Source organism: Pelophylax lessonae, assembly GCF_965119305.1.
Source record: "Pelophylax lessonae genome assembly, chromosome: 1".
Lineage (NCBI taxonomy): Eukaryota > Metazoa > Chordata > Amphibia > Anura > Ranidae > Pelophylax > Pelophylax lessonae.
In genome coordinates, this window is record NC_138768.1 from 164,833,683 (window position 1) to 164,858,885 (window position 25,203).

Consider the following 25,203-nt stretch of genomic DNA (forward strand, 5'->3'; position numbering starts at 1 on the left):
AATAGACACCTGTGCTTGAACCGGAACAGATGTTTTTCAAGTTGCCCCCGAAGACGGACTGAAATGCAGCTTTAAAATTGTGCAAGTTAAAATGAAGTTGCACGATTTCAACGCTGTGTTTAGTGTGAACGAGGGCTAAAACATAGAAGCTAATTGATTTCTGTGCAGAACTGCACCATATTTTGCGCACTTCAGCTTTAGTAAATCACCCCCACTGTGTCTTTTTGTGGAGGTGTCAGAAAGTAGACATCCACTAAACATGCATAGTAGGGATTGACCGATTATCGGCAAAGCCGATATATCAAGGGCCGAGACGTACTTTCCCCGATATATCGGAATTCCCCCACCAAGGTGGCCAATATTACCGATATTTCGGAAAGTACTTGTACCGGAGTGATGCCTGCCGCTAGAGGCATCACCCCGGTATCGGCGTCCATAGTCGATGGTCGGCTGTCTTGTAATGACAACCGATGCGGCTGAGAAGCCAATTGGCTGTCATAACAAGGAGCGGGAGGGGACCTCCCCCCCCCTCCTGCCGCCTTCCGTGGCTCGCCCGGGCAATCAGCCTGCACAGCCGCCGAAGACCCGATCAAAGCTGCATTTGGCTCTGATCAGATCTCCATGCAAAAACCCGGAAATGATGTCATGACATCACTTACGGGTACTACTGGCACCAGATTAAAAAAATGACAGCGATCAAAACAGCCAAACTTGGCGTTTTGAATGCTAAGTACAGAGGAAGGGTTTGGGGTCTTTTAGACCCCCAGATCCCTCCACAAGAGTACCTGTCAAGAAAAAAATATATATATTTTTTTTACATGTATGAAAATGTCGGCCCATAGCGGCCGATACCGATACGCGATGACCAAAATATCGGTATCAGTATCGGCAATGAAAAAACGATATTGATCGATCACTTATGCATAGCGTAAATAAAACATAAAAGGCCATGTACAAAACTGAAATGAAACACATGTAAAGTATGATAATGGTTACAATGCACACGTGCTCCTGCAACTTTCCATCCAGAATTATGAAGAGGTCAGGATGTAGTCTGCAGGACATTTGAAATGGACAACAGTTTTACAGAAAACTTTGAAAACACACATTTTTAAAGAAATGTCTACAACAGTTTTCATGATGTACAGCTTGGGTGGTCTTATGAACAAGAATTTATAAGCCGTGTTTCCATCCATTGTTCTCTTGATTTTACATAAAAGCAGCCGATCTGTTAATGATAACCATTTAAAGTAAAGTTCAGATGATCAACATGTGTAGGTGAAGTAATGCAATCGTTGTAGATATGACTCAGAGCTAAACTCAATATTTCCTTCTTCTCTTTGTAAAACCGCAGCTCTCTGCCAGCTTTTCTGGACTCCTCTAGCTCTCGAAGAGCAAGCTGAAGCTCCTGAGATATGATTCCTGGTGTCTCTTCTTCCTTCATGATCCAGTCCAATGCCATGTGGCTTCTCATCCGTTCATCTAATGTGTACTGAGAGTAGTAGGCAATAACCTCCTGTTTTATAAAAACAAATTTGGTTACTCAAACACTGTGCTGGGTTGTTAACGGGGCATGCAATCACAATTCACTGAAGTTTTAACTTGGCTTTTTTACAGTGTACTTTGCGAGAGCTCCTATGTAACATTCTCATTCACTTCCAACAAAAGCAGTGATTTCATCATGTATAGAATAATGGCTCTGATCACAAAGTAATAATTAAAATGGAATGCCAAAGAAAACATTATGGAGACCTTGTGGCCATTTTATTGCTGTTTCCCCATCAGGGAGATTTTCCTGGCCCTCTTGTTGCAAAGACAAGGAAGTACATGAAAATCTCCCAAAAATTAGGGAAAATTCCACCATTAACAGTTGGTTCTGAAACAAATGTCACCTTTGGAAGATATCTCCTTTACTCCTGATCGGGTGACAACCATAGCATTTTGAATTTCTCAGCCTTTTCTGTGCTGGTACCAATAGTCAACCCTTCCCCACTATCCAAAACATCTTTAGTAAAGACATGACCCTGATATCAACATACATGACAAGAAAATATAATTGCACATAAAGTGACAGTTGTATCACAGGTTTAGTTTACAGTGCTGAGTCTCGGAGGGTAGGCCATTTGTGCACATATCACTACACCGAAAACAGTTGACTAAAAGAGTAGGTTAAGCTGTAAATATGCAGAAAACAATACAGCCAGTATAAATGCACAAGCTGTGCAGGGACTCCAACAATAAGGACAAGGCTTAATATGATGTATGGTTGGCAGGGTGCCTCTGCAGACAGCCCTGCCACCCTAAGCCACGGTTAATATAAGCTATACAGAGATCCAACCCTGAAATATACTTTCATCGGCCACTTTATTAAGTACACCTGTTCAATTAGTAACACAAATTGCTAATCTGTTAATCATATGGCAGCAACTTAATGCATTTAAACATCTAGACTTGGCGAAGACGACTTGCTGAAGTTCAAACCGAGCATCAGAATGGGGAAGAAAGGGGATTTAGGTGACTTTGAACGTGGCATGGTTGTTGGTGCCAGACAGGCTTGTCTGGGTATTTCAAAAACTGCTGATCTACTCTGATTTTTAGCACAACCATCCCTAGGATTTACAGAGAATTGTCCCAAAAAGAGAAAATATCCAGTGAGCGGCAGCTGTGTGGATGCAAATGCCTATTTAATGTCAGAGGAGGATGGGCAGACTGGTTTGAGAATATAAAAAGGCAGCAATAACTCAAATAACCACTCGTTACAACCAAGATATGCAGAATACCATCTCTGAATGCGTAACATTGAACCCTGAAGCAGATAGGCTGCTACAGCAGCAGCCCACACCGGGTTCAAATCCTGTCAGCTAAGATTGGAAAAACGTTGCCTGGTCTGATGAGTTTCAATTTCAGCTGCGACATTTAGATAGTAGGGTCAGAATTTGGACTAAACAACATGAAAACGTGGATCCAGCCTGCCTTGTATAACCGGTTTATGCTAATGGTGGTGATGTAATGGTGTGGGGGATATCTTCTTTGCACACTTTTGGCCCCTTAGTACCAACTGAGCATCGTTTAAATGCCACGGCCTACCTGAGTATTGTTGCTGACCATGTCTATCCCTTTATGACTGTGGTGTACCCATCTTCTGATAGCTACTTCCAGCAGGATAATGCACCATGTCACAAAGCTCAGATCATCTCACCACTGGTTTCTTGAACATGACAATGAGGTCACTCCAATGGCCTCCACAGTCACCAGCTCTCAATCCAATAGAGCACCTTTGGGAAGTGTTGGAATGGGAGATTCGCATCACAGATGTGCATCTGGCAAATCTACAGCAACTGTGTGATGCTATCATATTAATATGGACCAAAATCTCTCAGAAATCTTTCCAACACCTTGTTGAATCAATGCCACGAAGAATTCGGGCAGTTCTGAATGCAAAAGATGGTCCAACCCGGTACTAGCAAGGTATAAAGTGGCCGTAAGTGTAATTCTAATATATAGATAGAAGGTAGAAGGTAAGCTGAATATCTCCAAAATGTCCGTTGTTCAAAAAAGTATGGTTTTATTTCACCTGAACAAGTCTTGATAGTGTCTTATTGTTGGGCTACATGAAGGTATTTTTCTAGCAGTCCCAGAATGTTGTGTCTTACTGATGGTTCATAGATATCTAGGGCAAAGCTGGGGGTTTCAACGTTGCTGTATTGTATGTAAATGGCCAATCAAATGCATTTTGACAAGTAGTAGCATGCTACTTTATTTGAGTGGTAAATTTAAAAATAATATAATCAATATCAGAAGAGGGATCAGGTTCCATATTGGAGACCTCCACAATCTAATAGGCTACAAAAACTGGTCTAGATCTTGTAATGCCAAAGCAGTAAGCACTACACGTAGTTCAGTGATTCATTTATTTTTTCCTGTGCTTGATTTTTGCTTAAAATGCCTGCTTTGCTTCGCATTGCCCTGCGCTCTATCGGACACTGCATGTCCTGTTGAGGTCTGTATGAACTGCAGGCAAAGCAAGTCAAGTGCAGACTTATCCTTTGAAATGCCTGCAGCTGTGTTCAAATGGCAAGGGGTGAGTTTGGCAACCATTATCATTATTTCTGTATATTTACAAAAATACCTACAATTATTTAAAATACTACAGAGCAACAGTATTCAGGTGTAATAAACTTTCTATAGTTGAATGCAGAACATTCTAAAATCCCAAAATTGCCCTGGTCATATTCATGAGCTTTGAGGAATCATTTGCTTGGAAACTACCTTGCACATTTTATCTTTGTATTATTTATATTTTATTAGGTTTTCGGGAAAATATTATCTATTCGCTTTCTTTGGCTACTCAATGAACAAATGAATTATTGGTTAAAACATAAATATAGGTGGATTCTGTTTAGTTAAAACTGGCGATATGACAATACTGTTAGAGCAGACTATTAGACTTCTGAAACATCTGCATTCTTAATTTGGCCTTTCATGTTCAAATAATAAACAAAGTGAACAGTGAATATATTTTTAGTTACAGATCTAACTGTAGAAAATTGAGACCGTGCCGTCTCCGACACATGGTTTGTGTAGGGCATTCTTCCGCAGCACACATGGAATTTATTTTAGATTTTCAAATAGATCCAAAACAATGGCGATTCAGTGACTGAAACACAGGATATGCTGCAAAGGTTTATTTTATAAATCCAGGACAAGAATAAAAAAGCATGCTGAAGTTTCCTTAATTAATTAAGAATGCATGTTCTCAGTTCAAAAAATGGTGGCAAGGCTTTGGAGCCAGCATCACACACACATAAAACACCGTATAAGATAATGTGATGCTGAGCACACATGTCAAAACAACAGCCCCAAGTAAATGAAGCCTATTCAATTCCTCCACTCTTAGTTGGTATACTGTAATCTGAAAACTATGGATAGACGGAGAGTGCCCATTAGACTTAATATGTAAATAACAAAACTGGCTCAGAGGAGTATAATTTATAGACATAATAATATCTATGATGGGTTGAATTGTGTAATATCCTTAAACATTTCATTCCTTTCCTACAAAGTCTGAATAATAATGGATTTATATATTTATATTTAAAATGTATATTTATATTTAGATATTGCGGTAATGATCATTTGGAGTAGATGCCCAGAAAGTATTGACAGGACAATGCTAGTGTGGTATGCTGAGCAGAGAGTTTGAAGCCCAATTCAAGTCAAGCATTGTTACTTCATTTTGGATAGAACGGGCAAGGGTTTGTTTCTGTGTTCCTATTGGGTAGATTTCTCACATTTTCAGTCAGAACAAAAAATAATGAACAAAAAAATCCCTCCAATGAGGACAAAAATACATTTTTAGTAGAGTAGGGGAGGGTTAGAACTTATTACAGAGTGTTTAGTGTTGTGCCTTTATGTCCTGGAGACAATCACCCTAATGATTTCTTGTACACCTTCACAGGAAAAGGTAGTGTGAAAAATATCCACAATGGGAATCACAGTCGGAAAATAGAAAACCAGAAGAAACTCTTCCCCACACTATCCAAAAAATGTCATTTAGTAAAGTACAGTACAGGTAGCTAAAATATGTTAATCTTGACTTTTCCTGTGTAGCGCTACCCCCAAAAGAGCCGCTAAAAGGATTTGTGCTCCACTGGTTGTCCTGACCTTGCAAGTCCTCTGACATCTTTGACACTCTGGGTTCTGACAATCTTGTGTAGCACCCTCTAGCTAGTGTGCTAGTGTTTATAGTTAGCTGTTAGTGTAGCAAAATTGGTTTGGCTGAGAGCCAGGCCTGGGTTGACTCTGGGTCAGGGTTGAGCGACTCAGGGAGGCTGGATGACTCAGTAGACAGCTGTTCTGGTGCCTCTCCCTGTTTTCTGGAACCTTGGAGAAGGTTCTAGATGTAGTGGTTGGAAGCTAGGAGGGGCTGTTTGGCATATTTATGAGGCCCCCGACCAATCACCAGCAAAAAGGGGCTGGAAGGGGGAAGACACCTAATAAATATGCATGAGTCATGCCAGCAGGGAGTGCTGGGAAAGTGTGAGCTGTGTCACTCTATCTGTTCTCCAAGTATAGGGGCTGCGAGTCCCTGCCTGTAATGGGCCTTTGCTACAAAACCACAACAGGGTGACATAGCTGAATTCTGCAAGCAAGAGTGTGCTAAAGGAAGAAGGGGAGCTGTATAAAGAACTGTATATAGGAAGAGTTGTCCCTAAAGTTTGTTTGAAGTCAAGTGGGCATCCTATAAACTCCCGTCCCTATCCAAGTTTATTACCCTCAATAAAAAAAACAAAAAAAAAAAAAAAAAGTCAAGTGCTGTTCTCTGACTCTGGAGTTACTGTTAAAATTCAATGCTCCTGGCTGTGCAGGGTGGGTAATCCCATTCTACTTGCGGCTTCTTAGGGGGTGTGCTACACTTGTGGTAACAAAAGTGCTTAAAAACACACACAGTAAAATAAAGCAGTTGAATCTTTTTTACTGACAGTTTATTAGCAATGACATTCAGCAACATAAACTCGTTACCTGCAGGGAATTTACCATGACAAATAAACTTCAGTCCCCTGACACCACAGTCCCGAAGGACCGTATAAATCCTGTATTTGTTTTATTTCAAATAATATAACCATTAAGTCTTTAGATCGGCTCTTTTAGTAAAAAGAGTCCCTTCTGGGGGGGGAGGGGGGATATTGTAATCTCTCAGAAGAAAAGAAGGCCTTTGCTTCTCCAGCTAGTTCTTTGGTGGTGTATTTGAAGTACCCTGACAAACAGGGTGCTGTAAAGTATGCTTGTAGTGTCTTTACAAGCAGGATGAACACTGTCACTGCTCAGCAAAAGGGTAAGTGTAGCACAGAGTTCTCCTACAAGTTTATTTAGGGATACAAGACAACGGTGTCTGCACGCAGTGTCCTCTGTTATAGGAAGATGGGCAATTGCTCGCTCACCAATCTCAGTGACTTTTGTATTGAGGAGTGGGGTAAAGGATCCTCAGCGGGCCTCCGCAGAGTCTGGCTCAAGAGGACAGCGCTCAACCCCAGAAATGGGGTGATGCAGGAGGGCTAACCTTGGCTCTCTCCAAACAGTAACATGAAAAAAAGATTTGAAGGCAGCCAAAAATTCTAGTCCAAAAACAGAGGAATTTCGAGCATGAGCACCAAGTATGTAGAACTAAAGTACCTGTCACTTTAGGATGAAACTGTATTAATGATTGCGTGAAGGGACCCAATACTATCTCAAAAGCACCTTATAGAGACCAATTCTAAGATTGTAATATCGAAGGAGCATTTAGCTATTCTGGACCATTTTCCCTTGCTTTTGCATTTTTTTCATCATATGCTAATTGTTGAGCTACCATGTTTGTGCCAGATTTACTTTAAAACTCTAGAAAGCTCTAGGTATCATGATCTGTGAAAGTGTTACAATAATGATTTGCTGGAGGCTTCTAGTTGTTTTCTTCTTGTGGGTTGAAATGAAAGTAAACCTGTGAGCTTAGGTGGTACAAGACCCTATTTCTCACTTCTTGGTCAAACATCACAGACCATCATTTGCTCTGTAATACAGATAAAGGCTCTACACTCCATGTGTTATGGTTCTGTCTTAAATTGTGGTATTTTTGGAGAAAAGGTAAGGAAATATTGCATAAATGTACCAACTTTACAGTATCAGATTTCTTCTTACCACATAACTTTATCCCCCCAACCCCCCAATCATTATGTCTTCTTATTTTATTCTTTGTTCATAGATCAATGTCTCTTCTTACCTCAATAAGTTAAAAAATGTCTCAGACCTAATGTACCCTACATCCTTAATATAGTCAAAGAACCCTACGTCAAAAAGATATCACTCCCCCAATATTCCCAATCTCAGAGTATCAAGATCATCATGAGCACTACCCAGAACTTTCTAGGCCTTACTGAGTTACACGTGCTATGACTACATCCATGTTGGTTTGTATATACTTTGTACTTTGTGTTCTATACTACTAATACCCAGTGACGTAACTTGAAGCTTCAGGGCCCTGGTGCAAGAGATCATGGAGGGCTGCCATGACCCCCAGCTGGGACCCCTCCCTCCGAGCCTGGTGGGGGAACACCAAGGCCCGATTGCAAGTGTGACCTTTGTGACCCTGCTAGTTCCGCCACTGGTTTCAGTAGTTTTTTATATTTTTATCATTTCAGTTGTTTACCATCTTTTTAAAACATTTTTTTACAATATTATTTTTTTATTATTTTTTACAATTTTTTTTAGAAGCCCTTCGGGGGACTTTGGTGAGATATCAGGGGTCTAAACAGATGTTCAACCTTTAAGACAGAGAAAGTAGATTGAGGACACAGCCCCTCAATCTCCATCTCTGCAGCCTCATCTGAACTGAATGAATGGATTGGAATACCTCTGTACAGAGAGAGATTCCCCTCCATTGGCAAACTGAAACACAGTAAACACAGCTTACTTTGTTTAAGTTATGAGTAGACAGAGTCAGTGATCATACAGAATCCCCATTTAGAAAAGGAAGGGGCTGATAAAAGACACATTTACTGGCCCCTTCCCCTTCTCTATCATGGGGCAGGGGAGGGGCTGGTGAGAGCACAGGGAGGTCAGAAAAGAGCATAGGGGGGCTGGAGAGCACACAAGGGCAGCAGAAAAAAGCTGGATAGGAGAGGCGGCAGGGATGGCTGCATGTAAATGAACCAATCTCTCCATTTTCCTCTGCTGAATGCTTGCAGGAGGGAGAGGAGGAGAAGCAGGCATTCAGCACAGGAAAATAGAGAAATTGTTTCCTCTATATGCAGCCGTCCCCGCCGCTCCTCCTATCCAGGCATACAGCGGGGCCGCAAGGGCCCCCTGCAGCATGGGGCTGGGTAGAAATTGCAACCTCTATGACCCCTGTAGGTACACCCCTGCTGATACCTGTACTTTGACCTGCACTTTATTGTTGCCAGTCTTTATACTTAAAGAATTCACAAATAAAATAGTGTGGGCTTACCTCACCTTCTAATATGGTTCAAGTCTGTAGAACAAATAGAGACCACAACTATTTTAACAATCTGGTTTGGATAGATTCACAAAAACATTTGGAAGGGCTAAAATGCTTACTTTTCCTGGTGTAAAGGATGTTCCACCCTACTTCATGTGCTGGTTGCTTGACCAATTACCTAAGCATTTGGTCACATGATAGGTGGTAATATTCATAACAGTTTTCCGATTCATAGTAATGATCTACAGCGTCCTCTCTTCTCAGGTTCTCCCAATCCCCCTGTACATACAGTGACTAGAAAGGTATATAAACCCTGCTGTTTTATTTCCCCCTCAAAGGGGGTTGGGATTTGGACACCTCTTTCTGGGAGACACATCTTCAACCAAAAGACATAAATTATTTCCACAACTTCCTGATGAAGCGAGCTGAAGCATGTTTAATAGCTGTATTCCCATACCACTGATTGGATTAGCAAGTATCTCAACAGGAAGAATAATTGTTCACTTCAGAGTTGACCAGATCTATACTGAATTTTGGGGCACTAGAGGGTATTAACTGTAAAAATTATATCTATTTTATTATAGTCTTATATATGACCAAAAGTTTATAAACCAACTCTGGGGTTTGAAAATATCTTTATATGTTTTTTTACATAATATTTGTAAATCAAAAATATGTTTTAACAAATCATTTGGTTGGATGTGTTTTATCTTTGACTAGCACCTGAAAAGTCCCAGAGTTCATTTTTCTTTGCTATTATTATCAAATGTGTGCAATTAATCTACTGTGCCTATCACATGCTTTACTAAATAGCTCAAAGTTATTATTTGAGTATGGGTTCTATTGAGGCCATCAACAATCCATTTACATCAAAGATCCAAACTGTTGATTGATTGTTATGTTATGAATTGCTGACATTGAATACATTTTTTAAAATATATTTTTAAGACTCATTATGCTTAATTCCTAAAGCTAAAAAATGATGATTCTTTTCTGCTCTCATTAGTAGTAAATGTCAAAAAGAAAGTGTAATATTGCAAATAACCATTGTTATAGTTTGGAGAATTGTACCTACTATCTTCTATCTTGATCATTTTGGATTTTAAATGGAAGACTTTATCAACAAGGTATAAAAAGATCTAATCCTTTGAGAGCCAATGAGTGGAAGACATGGAAGTGTTATTATGGAAAAAAACACAGACTAGTTTTCACAATTCTGGGTCAGAAGCCACAATTATAGCAGGCGTTGTGGTAAAAAGATTCTTGGCGCCATTCCAATACAGGATTTTATATGAACCCATACTTGTCGATAAGATAGTCAAACCTTTTGGGAATACACAGTGACGACTATGTGCTTATTATAAGTTATATATTCAGGAAAATAAAAGGTGTAATGGTGAGAATATTTTATTGTGTTATAAAAGAAATACACATTCTCATACCTCAGTCGGTCAGTAAGAAATGTTTTTCTTAGTGTAAGATACAGTGAAGGAATACCCATTCCAGCCTTTCTCTGTTGTGATACCCCCACACCCCTTACATGGGACCCAAACTTGGGGAGCCAAAGCAAGTTTCTAGCCAAAAGGTACTGAATATGGCTTGGACTAGATCAGGCATGTCCAACCTGTGGCCCAGAACCCCAGGCAATGCGAACCACTGCCCCCTGACGATTTTTTTTTTGCTGGGGAGGAAGGAAGCTGGGTCGGGGGCATGGCCAAAGCGGCTTCCAACTAACAGGCTGCCTCTGAGGGGAGGGGGGGGGAGACGAGCATATGCAGTGTTTCTGACTCCTACCACTTCAAATAACGGAAGTAGTCATGGTGGTTAGAGTGTTCCTTTAATATCTCTCAGAAGAAGTAAACCTCTGTATACTGATTCCATTTCATTTGATCATCCACTAGTTGTGTTAGTGCGGGGGGTGCGGCGGTGCGGGAAGGGTACGGCGGCATTTTATTACTTATTTACCTTAACTATAGTATATATTTTATATGCGGCCCGAGAAAATTTCTCTACACTCAATGTGGCTCAGAGAAGCCAAAAGGTTGAACACCCATGGACTAGATGTTTACTCTACCAATGATGAAAGAATGCTGACAATCTACATTGACTGTAGTCTATATTTAAGATGGAAGATACCATTTATTTTTCTAACAATATGTCATTATTGCATTTTAATTTATAAATGTTGTAAAGCTTTAAGAAGTCTATTGAAATCTACAAATTGTTTTTCAGGAAGCTACAGCTTTGTTATTGTAGATATTATTAATTCATTTTAAACTTTTCTTTTACAATTTTTTATTATTTGACTATCTCAGCAATAACTCACACATACAAACCAATGTTCTGTATCATATTTAAACTACAAAGCAGATCTTAAACAAATATAATCATTGCCATATGTTGTTTAATCACTTTCCAGTTTTTCTTAGCTTTCTTCTTGGGTCCAAATAAATCCAATTAAATATGAACATAATCCTCAATTGATAATCTAATCACTCTATTTATGCATCAAACCCATCTTCAGGAACAGTACTAAACCTTCTATGATCTCTTGCTAACACGTTTCATATGTATCTTTACCCACATAAGGAATCAGCGTAGAGATTAGGGATATCACTTTCTATGTTTTTAATGGACACATGTTCATGGACTTTCATCAGTGTTGTAACTATAAATGATTGTATCTAAGAAAAATATTATTATAAGGTTCCCAGATGTTCTGCTTCATAAAAACTGCAGCCACTTGTTTATTCTGATTAGCAGATTCAAGATAATAAGGATGACCCTATTCTCAGACAGTAACTAATTTTGCAGGAAACTAAAATACTTTATAGACACGACCATTTTGTAGAATGAGTACATTTTTTATGTCAAAGATGGCGATAAGGAGATGCTTTTCAGTTATTCAGGGCAAGATGAGGCAGGACAGTCAGTTTGATTGGGCAAGAAGCCTTTTAAATGTTATCAAGCCAGGTGCATTCCAGGCAGGGCTGGATTAACCATTAAAGCTGAATTCTGGAGAAAGTCAAAATCTTCCCTAGCAGTGGGGTTGTCCCCATACTGAAAAGGTTAAATGTTCATTTAGTTATAAAGGACTGTAAAAATCAGTTTTGTTTATTTACCTGATTCTCCTCTTCCTCAAGCTCTATCCACACAGCTAGACTGGTTCCCACAGCCTCTTCTTCCCTACATTCTGGCAGGTGCAGGTCTACTGAAGTAATCCAGTACAATGCAGAGCCTATAGCTTTGCATTGGATGTGAGCACACTAAGGAACAGTTCATCCCCAGAGCATAGGGGAGTAGACAAGAACTGTGTTAACAAGTAGCTATATATAAGGATTTTAATAAGCTTTGTTGCAAATTCCTACATGTTTCTGTTTTGAAGGAATAACTTTGAATGGGACAAATTCATTTTAATTAGCTGATGAATTTTCCATGTGCTGATGAGAAAAGTTGCAGTGTTTGCATCCTTTAGAAGTGAATAACCCTTAGGGAGTATCTCACCAACATTAAAATTTATGTTTCAGAGAATGCCTAAAACCTGACTGGTATCGAAGTGCAGAGTTCTTTACCCATGCAGGAAATGGCATTCTTCAAATGGTTCTTCTGTACACCAATGGTATACAGAACACCTACAGGTCGCTATATTGCATTACAAAAAAATTACAGCACTGCAGAATGAAATGTAAATGTAATGTGTAATAGGATTTCATTACAATATGGCTTGTGTTGCAATTGTATATGCTATATTTTTTAAAAAAAATTTTTCCATTAAAAGGAAGTTGTCCTTTAGGGAAAATAAGCATGTGCTTAGGGCTTCAAAGAAAGGGGGAACCACCGAGTTTTTCTCCAAGCTATCATGCCCCTAAAAGAGAAAACTACGCTTTAAAACGAAGTGCCTCTCTCATTTTTGCCCTTTTGCCCTGAGTGGATCAATCACACCCTCACACTTCACAGATGTATACTTACCGAGATCCAACTTCTGGGGCCTCCTTTGTTTTGTCTACATCGCATTATAGCTCCATACACTTTAATGGGGTTAGTCTACCCTTGTCTCCTGGCCAGGATTTCTCATATTTGTTAACATCAAAGTGTGAATTTGTGACTATCAAAGGGAACATTTTTAACTTATCATTTATAAATAAAAGGCCTCAATTATTTTCTTGTTTTCAATCCATGCCCAAGCTGGTAAACAAATAAATAAATTACATGAAAAAGGTTTTATTTATTAAAGTTGAAAAGTTGAAGATTTATCAATTTTCAGTTTTTTAATTCACTTTGAGAACACATTCAGTGGAATTCATTAACTGGTCTTCACCTAATTTAGAGTTTCATTAGGAGAACGCCAGATTCAGGTACTTCTTATTAATGCTACTTTAAGAATCTGACAGCAAACAGGTAGTATCAATACCAATTCTGATTTTGAGTAGAAAGAGATAGAGTGGGGCATTTTGTGCTGGGAAGCTGTTATGAAAGTGATGGCTTCCTGCACAGGACCCCCCAGTTGCTATGAACCCGGGGTCAAAACAACCAATAACTCATTCCCAGCCTCTTTAAGTTGCTGGCTGGGAGATTCTCCAGCCAACGGGTAAAAAGATAACAAAAGGGGGGATGCTGGCTAATATCATTCATGTCAGTACTCCTGAATGGGACTTGAGATGTCATTAGTTGCTTGGATGCTGTCAGCTGAACAGTTGACAGTGTCATAATTAGCAAGGGGCTGAATGTGCACTGAGGCAGGAATGTCCATGGTATGAACAATCTGGTTTTCGTGCAGCCTCCTCCATGCAACAGGTCAATGGACCTGTTCCAGACAGGCATATGAATCCATCTTCCTCACTGAAATTTGTCTGCGGATAAGCAGTGGAATTCTGAAGAGTGTCACTGACCTTTGCAAGGTGCTTGGCAAGTTGATAATTGTCAGAATTACATGCCAAGTGCTTACAAAACCAATCCCAAAACTACTTATTGAGATCAAGATCCTCATGATACGCCAGGCATTAAAGTGGAAATCCTGCCATGTAAAAAACATACTGCCTTACCCGAAAATATACCCTTCAGTAATTAGTTTTTGATTGTCTGTGAGATGTCCCTTAAATAGTAATAGTAAAAAGTCACTTGTTTTCAATCTTTGTGAAAGCAAGGTATGTTTCTAGCCCTTAAAGCAGAAATCTGGCCATGTGATTAAAAAACATATTACCCCACCTCCCACCCCACCCCTGTTCAGGCAGCATTTTTTTTAAAGAATTTTTGAAACACAGATTATTGTTTATCAATTATATATATAGATTTATTTTGATCATGGAAAGGTTAAAATTGTGTCCCGTGTTTTTGTCAGTGGGGCACTTTCCTTGCCCTACTCTTTCCCTTCAATTTCCTTGTCCCAAAGACAAAAAATGAAGTGAGAGGAGATACTGTATCTCCGAAGTGAGAAGGAAACCCTGAAACAGGTGTCACCATTAGTGAAGATTTCCCCTCTATACCTGGGCCGGTGAAAGCCCAAAAAAATTGTGTTTTCCCAGCACTTTCTGTTCCACTGACAGTGGTTACCAAGTCAGATAAAAAGAATGAATTTCCCCAATAGAACACCTTTACCCATTCTATACAAACTAAAGAAAATAGTTTTTGTCTCAGATGTAGCCTAATTTAGTTAACTTTGTATTCTTCATGGTACAGTCTATTTAAACACAGATTTGAATAAAGCTGGAAATGTCATTCCCCTAGAATATACATATATGTCTAGGACTTTGCATAAGTTATATACTTATCCTTTGGTTCTCGCTAAGAACAAAATGAAAAGATAAATGCTTAAAAATAAGAAACTGTGTAAAAGTTTTTGTAAAAAAAAAAAAAAAAAAAAGTATCAAACACATACTCTATATTTCAATATCTTCTAAAGTATTTGATTTTTTTGATACCTTAATGTTCTGCAGTTTTAATAAATGATGGCTTTTTCCATTATCCCTTAGATCTGGGCCAAACATTAGGGATTTTTACCACCACTGCCAGTAACTATATTTTTTCATGATTTGTGTTCTTAGATGTAGCATCTGTTTTAGGAACATGTTCATTATACTTTTCCCTTAAGAGTATTGCTAATTACAGCTTTGTAGACAATATCAGCAGGGACAGGATGCCATGGAATTATGCCATACCATGAAAGCACACAACTTCCAATAAGTAATGCTTGCAGAAGACTCCATGTGCCATTTTACAGGTTCAGTAAAATTGTACTTTATTCATAATGAATTAGAAGCTAGCTGTTTGTGAGACAGCATATTCACTTGGTACATGTACCAACTATGGATTTGCTTGGTGGATACAACATTTGTGAATTTCATGCTGCAGTTAGTTCATTTGGATACACTCCAAAAATATTTAAATACTTTGTTTTAATTCATATTATTTGAAAAAAAAAAAAAATTCTTAGGCCACTTCACACAGGCAGGATCCAGTTTTGCTCAGCAAGGGATCCCTCTGCTGACCCCCTGATGAGCTGCTCGGATTGGCCTGTGTCCGCTCTGCTTATGCATGGACACAGCCCATTCTGCTCTATAAACAGCCAGTGGGAAGTGATCACTTTCAATTTTTACATTTATTTTTTGCTGGATCGGACCCATAGGTAGCCGGGTGTAAAGTCAGTTTACATCAGGTGCTCCTTACAGGAGAATGGAGGGTTCATTTGGGCCAGACTGAAAAACAGACAAGCAGATCCGATCAGACCTCTTGTGTAAAAGGGGCCTTATATCAGGAGCAGCAACTGCCATTCATTTCTCATGAATGAAAACAAATGTGTCAAGTATTGCTTTGCAATACCATACTTAACCATCTCCCACCCGGGCCATTGTAAATATACGGCCGGGTGGGAGCTTCCTCCTTCTGATCGGACGTTCCGGAACGTCCTTCAGAAGGAGAGAGATCGCGCCGCCTCGGGCACGATCTCAATGTGCCTGTGTCCCTCGGACACAGAGCAACAAGATGCGGCAGGAGGGCCCTGTGATTGGCCCTCCTGATCACATGACGGCTGTGTCCAATCACAACCGTCATGCAATGTAAATAGAGCCGTTGTAACGGCTTGGATCTCTTCTCCTCCTGACAAGATCCTGTCAGTGAGGAGAAGGAGAAGATCGGTGCTGCACCCGGGGTGATCAGTGAGTATTTCTAATTACTCACTGATCACAGGGGGGGTCTGTGCTGGTAAACAGATGATTGATTACCAGTGCAGCCCTGGGGGGGGGGGGGTGCCAGTAGAGCCACCAGGGATGCCCACCCATGACCACCAGGGATGCCCACCATGGCCACCAGGGATGGCAAACAGGGCTCAGAGAGCCTGCCAGTGGTGCCCCCCTATCAGTGCTGCCCACCAATGCCATCTATCAGTGCTGCCCACCAGTGCCCGTTATTGCCATCTATCAGTGCCGCTCACCAGTGCCCATTATTGCCCTCCAGTGCTGCCTATCAGTGCCACTTAATTGCCCCCCATCAGTGCCGATCAGTGCCACCTATCAGTGCCGCCTATCAGTGCCCATCAGTGCCGCCTATCAGTGCCCATCAGTGCCGCAGATTAGTCCCCATCAGTGCTGCCTATCAGTGCCCATCAGCGCTGCCTATCAGTGCCCACCAATGCTGCATATCAGTGCCCACCAATGGTGCATATCAGTGCCCATCAGTGCTGCATATCAGTGCCACCCCATCAGTGCCACCCCATCAGTGGCACCCCATCAGTGTCTCCTCATCAGTGCCTGTCAGTGCGGCATCATCAGTGCAGGAAAAAACATATCTATTTACAAAATTTTATAACCTAAACAAAAAAACTTTTTTTTTTTTTTTTTAACTTTTCGGTCTTTTTTTATTTGTGCACCAAAAAAAAAAAAAAAAACCTGGCGGTGATCAAATACCACCAAAAGAAAGCTCTATTTGTGGGGGAAAAATGACGCAAATTTGGTTTAGGTACAGTATTGCATGACCGGGCAATTGTCATTCAAAATTCAACAGCGCTAAAAGCTGAAAATTGGTCTGGGAAGGAAGGGGGTTTAAGTGCCCAGTATTGAGGTGGTTAAAGGGGAACTAACTTTTTTTAGTAGGTATTATTAATAGAAGAGACTCTGTATGTCACATCCGCCATTAAATCTATTCCACTTCCACTCATTTTTTATAATCTGTACATTGACAGCTCAGTGTATGTGCTGTGATGATGTAACTTCAATGCACATATGTGTAATTTCTCAGTAGGAAATGGTAAAGATTCCTGCCCTAAAAGAAGCGACCGAATGACGAGGGAGAGCACTGAAGGGCGACACTTTGCAAGGTAAGAGTGTCATAATGTGCACATTATAGTAAGAGCTTCTGGGGACCTTAAAAGTTTAGTGCGCTTTAAAATATTGTGCTGTGTTTGTTAAAAAAATCCTAAAATTTACTTCTCAAAAAAACAGTAATTATGCCTTGCTTAGTAAATACCATTGACTTTTAAAAGAAACTTGTACTGAGAGATATACTTGCAATGTATTATGTGACCTTTTCCTGATAATACTACACCCCGCTGTCCTAGACTTTGATACTTTGAGTCACTGACCTGGAACAAACAGTCAGACTGAAGTCAAAATTACTGATATGTATGCTTGTTCCAACGGAGTACCAAAAAAATATTGAAACCAATGGACTAGCATGACAGCCAGGCACCTAACAGTTTCAGAAGGCGTGGTCAATAATACAATTTGTACTTATCCAATAGATACAGTATAACAAAATGCTTCATTGGTATTTATTTATCAGGAGAAAGGGGAACAAATAAGAGAAGCTGATAGTTAGGGCTTAGAGTGATCACCATAAATTAGTACACCCCAACAGATTTGTCAGAAAACCTTTACTTTTCTTTCAGAATCAAAATTTTCTATGGGACACTATGCTACAAAATACTCCCACAAATGCGGGCCATTGATTACAACCAAGATTTGTTAATTTTAACACACAAAAAAGTATTTTTCCTAACAAATTCATTCAAGACCATGATGCAAAAATGAATATACCCCAATGAAAGTCTTAGGAGCAAAGCTAATTTAGACAACAAAATCCTAATTAAAGAATTCAACTACAGATGAGTCTAATGATTAATTAAAGGGATTGTAAAGGCAGAAGTTTTTTTTATCTTAATTCATTGTATGCATTAGGATAAAAAAAAACTTCTGTGTGCAGCAGCCGCCCCCCCCCCCCCCACCCAATACTTACCAGAGCCCATCTTTATCCAGCAATGTTGCAGGAGTGTTCCAGATGCCCGGGACTTCCCTCCTCATTGGCTGAGATAGCAACGGGGTGCGATCGGCTCCCACCCACTGCTGTCAGCCAAAGTCAATCAGGAGAAAGAGGGGCGGGGCTGGGTCGCAGCTCCATGTCTGAATTACCATGGAGCTGTGACTCGGGTGCCCCAACAGCAAGCTGCTTGCAGTGGGGGCACTCAACAGCAGGGAGGGGCCAGTAGCAAAGAAGAGAGACCCAGAAGACACAGAAGAGGGACCCCAGAAGAGGAGAATCCAGGCCACTCTGTGCAAATTCAACTGCACAGAGCAGGTAAGTATAACATGTTTGTTATTTTTGTAGCACTTTCCCCGCAAGGATTGCTTGATATTCACTCTGTGGGTTCTCCCTGGTTACTAGCACACGGCCATAAACAAAGACAATTCCTTAATTCTCCTTGGCTCACACTCCAATAATCAGTCCAGGGGTATTTGGCTGTTTTTGTGTTTTATTGCAAAATGGGGGATAGGAGAAGGAAATAGTAGGATACTCCAACTTTAACTATTCACAGTGATTGAGGACTCCTATCTTTTCTGCTTTACTTTAGATTTGGAACAGCCAGGCTGTTGATTCATCCTGCCACTTTGGATGAATGTGGATTAAGCCTCTTATCCTTAAGATGACTTGGTGAACAACTAGTTATCTTTAGGACACTCTCCCTAGTATCCTCTCTCTCTTCTTCAGCTGACACATATCCACTGTCTGTCCTACTAGCAGGGGTGCCCCCCCTCAGGTCAGGCCCCTTGACACAAGTCTCTGTACTCATGATACTGTAGTCCCAGTGTCTCCCCTCTCAGTCATCTCTCCAGCACCTCCAGGTTCAGCTCCTCTCCACCACTTCTCTGGCCCTCAGGATGACTTCCTGCGACTGTACGGCACCTCTACAGAGGAGGAGGCAGCCACCCCCTCCCTCCGGGACTCCGCTCTCCAGCCAAAGAGTCTGCAGCACATGTGCTCCTGGCTTTTATATAGTATCCCAGAATACACTGAGGCGACCTTCCCTCTGCCAATCACCAGGACTGTAGCAAAAGCCTATGCACCCATTTGTCAGGTTTCCTCCCACTGTCCAACATGCCTCCCTATTGGACCAGTGTGAAACACTCTCTAGACTGAATAAACCGCATGCTGAGCACAATGAGCAGACCTCACTAACAGATCCTGCTCTCTGGTAGGCAAAAAGCAATATAGATTTACCTGCAGTCCCTTGGGTAAGCATACAAAGCTCAAAACGAAACTCTCTCACTAGCATCTACCTAGGAGGGTGCTACAAAAACAAAAACCGAGAATTTACAATCACCTTAAACAGGTCCAGTAGAGAGTTGATTATAAAAGGGTGCTACTTAACAAAGAAAACCCCTTCCCATAAGATGCTGTCAGCAATGGCACCGCATGGAAGAGAAATGTCACAAGGCCTAAGAAAATGATTTCTTTACACAAGAAAGGTGAAGGCTACAAGAAGATCAGCAAAGCTTTACTTACGAAAGTTAACACCTCAACAGCATCTTTTGATGAGAAGGGTTAAAGAAAATCGTCATGCAAGTTCACTGCAGTTAGGTAAAGAAGTAGAAAGCCAAACTGGGGTGATTGTTTCCAGTCACATAATACGTACACTGCAGAGGAATGGCATGCATGGGTTTTATCCATGAAGGAAGCCTCTCCTAAAAAGCCTGCCTAGAATTTGCCAGAACCCATGCTGAAAAAGAGGAAGACTACTGGGACTCTGTGCTCTGGAGTGATGAGACCAAGATAAATGTTTTTGGAACTGATAGATTTGCAAAGGTGAGGAGTACAAAGAAGAATGCATGGTGCCTACTGTAATACATGGTGGTGACAGTGTCTTTCTGTGGGGCTGCATAAGTGTTGCTAGTGTCAAGGAGCTGCATTTCATTGATGGTATCATGAATTCACAGATGTACTGCTCTAACTAAAGAGAAGATGCTGCCATCACTCCGTGTCCTTGGTCGCCATGCACTTTTCCAACAAGACAATGATCCAAAACACAAATCTAAGGCCACTGTTGCATTTCTGCAAGAGAACAGGGTGAAAGTGATTCAGTGGCCAAGTATGTCTCCTGATCTCTCCATCCAACATCCAGGCACTAAAAGAGGTCGTTCTTGAAGAATGGAAAAAGATAGATTTTGCAATATGTCGCCAACGTGTTCATTCCATGCCTAGAAGACTTGGTGCTGTCCATACAAATCATGGAAGTCATACAAAATACTAGATGTACTGTAATAGTTTTTGATGAGGGGTGTATTCATTTTTGCATCAACTAATTTGAGCAAAATGGAGGATTTTGTAATCTAAGTTATATTATTACCTTTTTTATGTAATGAGCTAAACAAATGCTTTATATAACTCAGTTTTGTCAAAATTTTGTAAATTGTTCTTGTGTTCATTTGAGATATTGACTTAAATCTTACCTTTCAAAAGTGGTATATATGCTGAGCACTAAGCATACCCTTTAATAATTAGAAAAATATAAATACTGCTAACAAAGGTAAAGTATAGAAAGCCTTGTGAATATAAAACTACCCAGTACTCAGTCCCATAACCAAAGGAGGACATTGTAACACTCAGATTTTCCACATTTAAAAATAAATGTAAAGCTGCATGTCACACCAAGGTTATTTTATGAAGGCTGAACTCTGGGATGAGCTAATATTGTTGAAATACAAGTGTATATTCTTACTTGAGCCTTGTATTAAACAGTTTAATACATCTTTATTAGAATCAATGAAATCATACATCAATATGTATACTGTAGCCTTAGAACGTAAAAAAGCAAGACTCCTGAAGAGGTTCTCATAAGTTCAGATACAGCAATCCTGATACTCTGGTATAATGATGCTCTCCAGCGCGTTTTGAGTATTACGCTTCATCAGGGGCAAAATTAAGCCTAACTTTACAAAAATAAATGTGTCAAAAATTAAATAGAAAATAGAGAAGTGTATTCATTCTTTTACTCTATTGTCCATTTATTTATTTATGTGTTGGGCTGCATCAATATACCAGAGTAAAATGATTGCTGTATTTGAAGTTATGAGAACCTCTTCAGGGAGCTTGCTTTTTCTGTTCAAAGCATGATTTTATTTATTTTAATAAAGATGTAATAAACAGTTTTTATACAAATTGTTTGCTTTTGGACTTTATCTGGTATCATTATAGCCCCACACATATGATAGCTTTTGTTGGATAGAATATTTTGGGATCTTGGCACCTCCGTGGTCTCCCATCACACCTGCATTTGCCATTTGTTACTTTAATCTTGGAGTGCTTTGTGCATTTTTTCCAGATATGTGCAGTAATCAAATGTGAAACTTTGCCTCTGTGCACCAACCTTATGTAACAAAAAACAGTCACTGCTGCTCTCTCTTCTTCTGCAGGATGACTGGTGGTCTTTTATCTTCTCCCTTGTAATTTTCTGCAGGCAGCCTGTCCCTGCTGGTCCCCTCCTGTATCTCCAGAGATGTATAGTAACTAAGTAGAACTACTTCACTACTGTACTTAAGTACCGAAAGGCGGTATCTGTACTTTCCTGGAGTAGAATTTTTTTCTCCTACTTCCACTTTTACTTCACTACATTTTTTCGATTATTTTTAATACTTCTACTCCGATATTTTTTTTTTTTGTGCTGCATAGTTACTAGTTACAATTATAAAAATTACCACTGCCAGAACAGTAGATGGCAGGTTTCATGAAGTTCAAAAAAATGTGTATAATGTCATGTGTACAGCCAAAGCAATTGTGATTGTCCTTTAGGTTAATCATTTGAAATAATAAAAAACAATATGATGTTCAAACTTTTGACTTCTTTCTTTAAAAACTACATAACACAGTACTTGTACTTTTACTTTCAGTACTTGAGTAGCAATTTTTTTTTTAAAACTACTGGTACTTTTACTTTCAGTACTTGAGTAGCAAAATTAAAAAAAAAAAAACTACCTGCAATACTAAGTACAAAAAATGTTGAACACTTTAGTACTTCTACTCAAGTCACTTTTTGATTGAGCACTTCCACTTCTACTCAAGTCACTTTTTGATCGAGCAACAAGGTAATATCTAGGTTTGTATATGCTAATGGTCCACAAAAAGTGGATTTATATCCTCTGTGGCTATTAAAAAATATATATTTAAAATAAATGTTTTTGTGCATGGAGTTCAGCTTTAAGTGTTCTCCTAAACTAAATGATAGCAGTGCCATTGCACACTTCACAGAGTAGCCTGGGTGTGGTTATTTAACTATAAATTATTGATAAGTGTCACAAAAATATATATGAAATGATATAACAAAACACAGCAAAAGAGAACAACAATGTAATCTAAAATAGCTCTGATAGAATTGTACAAGTTACAGATGCTTTTCAGTAAAGTCCTTGGATTCCAATCAGAGAACAGATGCATTCTGGGTAAAAGTCTGCAGAAGAAATATATGGGTTGTGTGATATATTCTTACCTGACGGGAGCACTTTGTTTCTCTGAGTGCTTTAAGACTTCCGTTCCAGTGCAGAAGCTGGAAAACGATCATAAGTTCCTAGAATAAAAGAGAACTTATCAGCACATTTATCTATATTTTTGAACAGGATTATTCTCTTAGATTACGCTTGTTAAGCTGGCCATAGATAGATAGAACTTAAAATGAAAATTCTTAAGAAAATTCTTAGAAAAAATGTTATGCAAATTCTCATTCGAAAGCTTTTAATATTTAATTTTGGAATTAATGGACTTCACCGAACGAAAACCATACTGTTAGAAATTTGTTTGTTTGAGAAAACAAATGTCGATTTGACCCAGTAATGATTAGAAAAATGAATAAACTTTCTTAGAACCTTCTTTTCCCAAGAATTTTCGCTTAAAATTTTGCCCATTAATGGCCAGCTCAAATATCAGCTAATATCAGCCCATACAATAGATACCGGCCGACATTCAGCCCCTGTGTACAGGTCCTTGTTTCACAGAAGCTGATCTCGCGACTGACTTCTATCGAACGAACATGCAGGAAAACCAGCAGCTGGTCGCTATCCGATCAGGACTCTTAGCCAATGGCTGTGAGCTCTGACCGGTGTGTTCTGGTGGGAGGGGGGGGGGGGGTCTCCCTGTCAGCACACAAAAGCACAGGGGGTAAATCACATAGTTAGTACAGAGACCTCCTCATGAGCTACTCCCACTGGGTTGAACAAAAAAAAAACTTACCATGTGTACCAGGCTTAAAGTGGTTGTAAAATCAGAAGTTTTTTTATCCTAATCATTTATTATTTGGATAAAAAAAAACCTTCTGTGTGTAGCAGCCCCCTCAATACTTACCTGAGCCCCATCTCCATCCAGCAATGTGCACGACTGCCTCGGCTGTCTGGGACTCTCCCTCCTGATTGGCTGAAACACAGCAGCGGGAGCCAATGGCGCCGCTGCTATCAATTAAAGTCAGTTAACCAACTGGGACAGAGAGGGGGCGGGAGCCAAACCAAGGCTCTGTGTCTGAATAGATAAACGGAGCTGTGGCTCGGCTCAGTTGCCCCCATAGCAAGCTGCTTGCTGTGGGGCCACCTTAACAGGAGGGAGGGGCGAGGAGCATCAAGAGGGACCTGAGAAGAGGAGGATCTGTGCAAAACCATTGCACAGAGGAGATAAGTATAACATTTTTGATATTTTTAAAGAAAAAAAAAAACTAGACTTTACAATTACTTTAAGTCAATTAGGGTTTTTTGTTAGTCAAGTCTATCTAATGCTACAAGTCTAAAACTGGCCATACAGGGATTGAAATACGGTCACTTTAGCAGGGACCGGCTAAATTTTGACCCATGTATGGGCAGGTGGGTTGTACAGATGTCAATCAACTTCTGTACAACCCACCTGTCAGATTTTCTTTGCTTGATCAGCACTGCCCACTATAGCTGGCAGTGTTGATCAATGTATTCTGATGGTGGGGCTGCCAGAATATAATAGCTCAGCAGGTACTCAGTGGGTAGTAGCAGATGCTTGGAGTCATTTTTTGTTCAACCCACTGAAAAAAAAAAAAGACTCCTTGATGGGCTGCCTTACACTACCCTTTCCCCAGGCTGACAACGCAGCTGTCCAAAGGTGTCTGCTTTACTACTTCATCCAGAATGTAGACACCCTAAGTGCCTGTTCACATTACAGCGATGTCAGACATCGCAAGTGATTCGCACCACACTGCGATGCAAATCACATGCGATGTCTGTGCAATGCAAATTCAGCAATACAGATTGGATGGCTGAATTTGCTTCGCATTCGAACCAAAGTCGTGCAGGACTCTTTTTTTTTGGTCTGCACCAGAATCGGATCGCATTCACACCTATGCAATCTGTTTCCTGTCCGAATTGACATTTTGCACTGCGATATGCAAAATAATCTGGGGGTGTCATTAACTTTGTATTGCCACTCCCAGCAGTTCGCATATGGCAGTGTGAACTGCCTGTGAGTCGGGTGCAATGCGGTAACCCGCAGTGGATTCCCACATCGCACCAATGTGAATCAGCATTAAGACAGGGAGTGTGCTACTGGATGGATCAACACGTGAAAATAAAGGGAAAAAAATGGAAAACGAATGCAGGCATGACATCTCAGGATTGGTAAACTGTAATAAAGTTCATTTTTGTTTTTGGGTTTAAACCTGCTTAATTCTTCAAAATGAATGATAATTGACACAATGATATAAAGTAACTGACACACATACTGTATCTTACATAAAAAATGTCACTTATAAAGATATACTTTTTGCTATAAATATAAAATGCAATGGTACATAACGATGTGTGTGTCCATTCTGAACCAATCCAATTTTTGTAGATATTGCTCAGAATACTATGTAGTACCAAGCAAAATTCTCTGTATCCCTATATGGTCCCACAATAGGTTTATTGATAATTATTCTGTCTACCTGACTTCACCTGTAAGACATAGCTAGTAGGCAATGATAGATT

At 40.0% G+C, this 25,203-nt stretch overlaps 1 protein-coding gene across 1 annotated transcript in view; it reads right to left on the bottom strand.

The window, feature by feature from the left end:
• Positions 1–925: 925 nt before the first annotated feature.
• LIX1 (limb and CNS expressed 1) overlaps positions 926–25,203 on the bottom strand; it is a 247,888-nt gene continuing 223,610 nt past the window's right edge. The window contains exons 5-6 of the mRNA XM_082258808.1: positions 22,719–22,796; positions 926–1,516 (exon numbers count right to left, since the gene is read on the bottom strand). Coding sequence (XP_082114934.1) covers positions 1,232–1,516; positions 22,719–22,796 — 363 coding nt within the window. The 3' untranslated portion in view covers positions 926–1,231. The remainder of the gene's footprint in view (positions 1,517–22,718; positions 22,797–25,203) is intronic.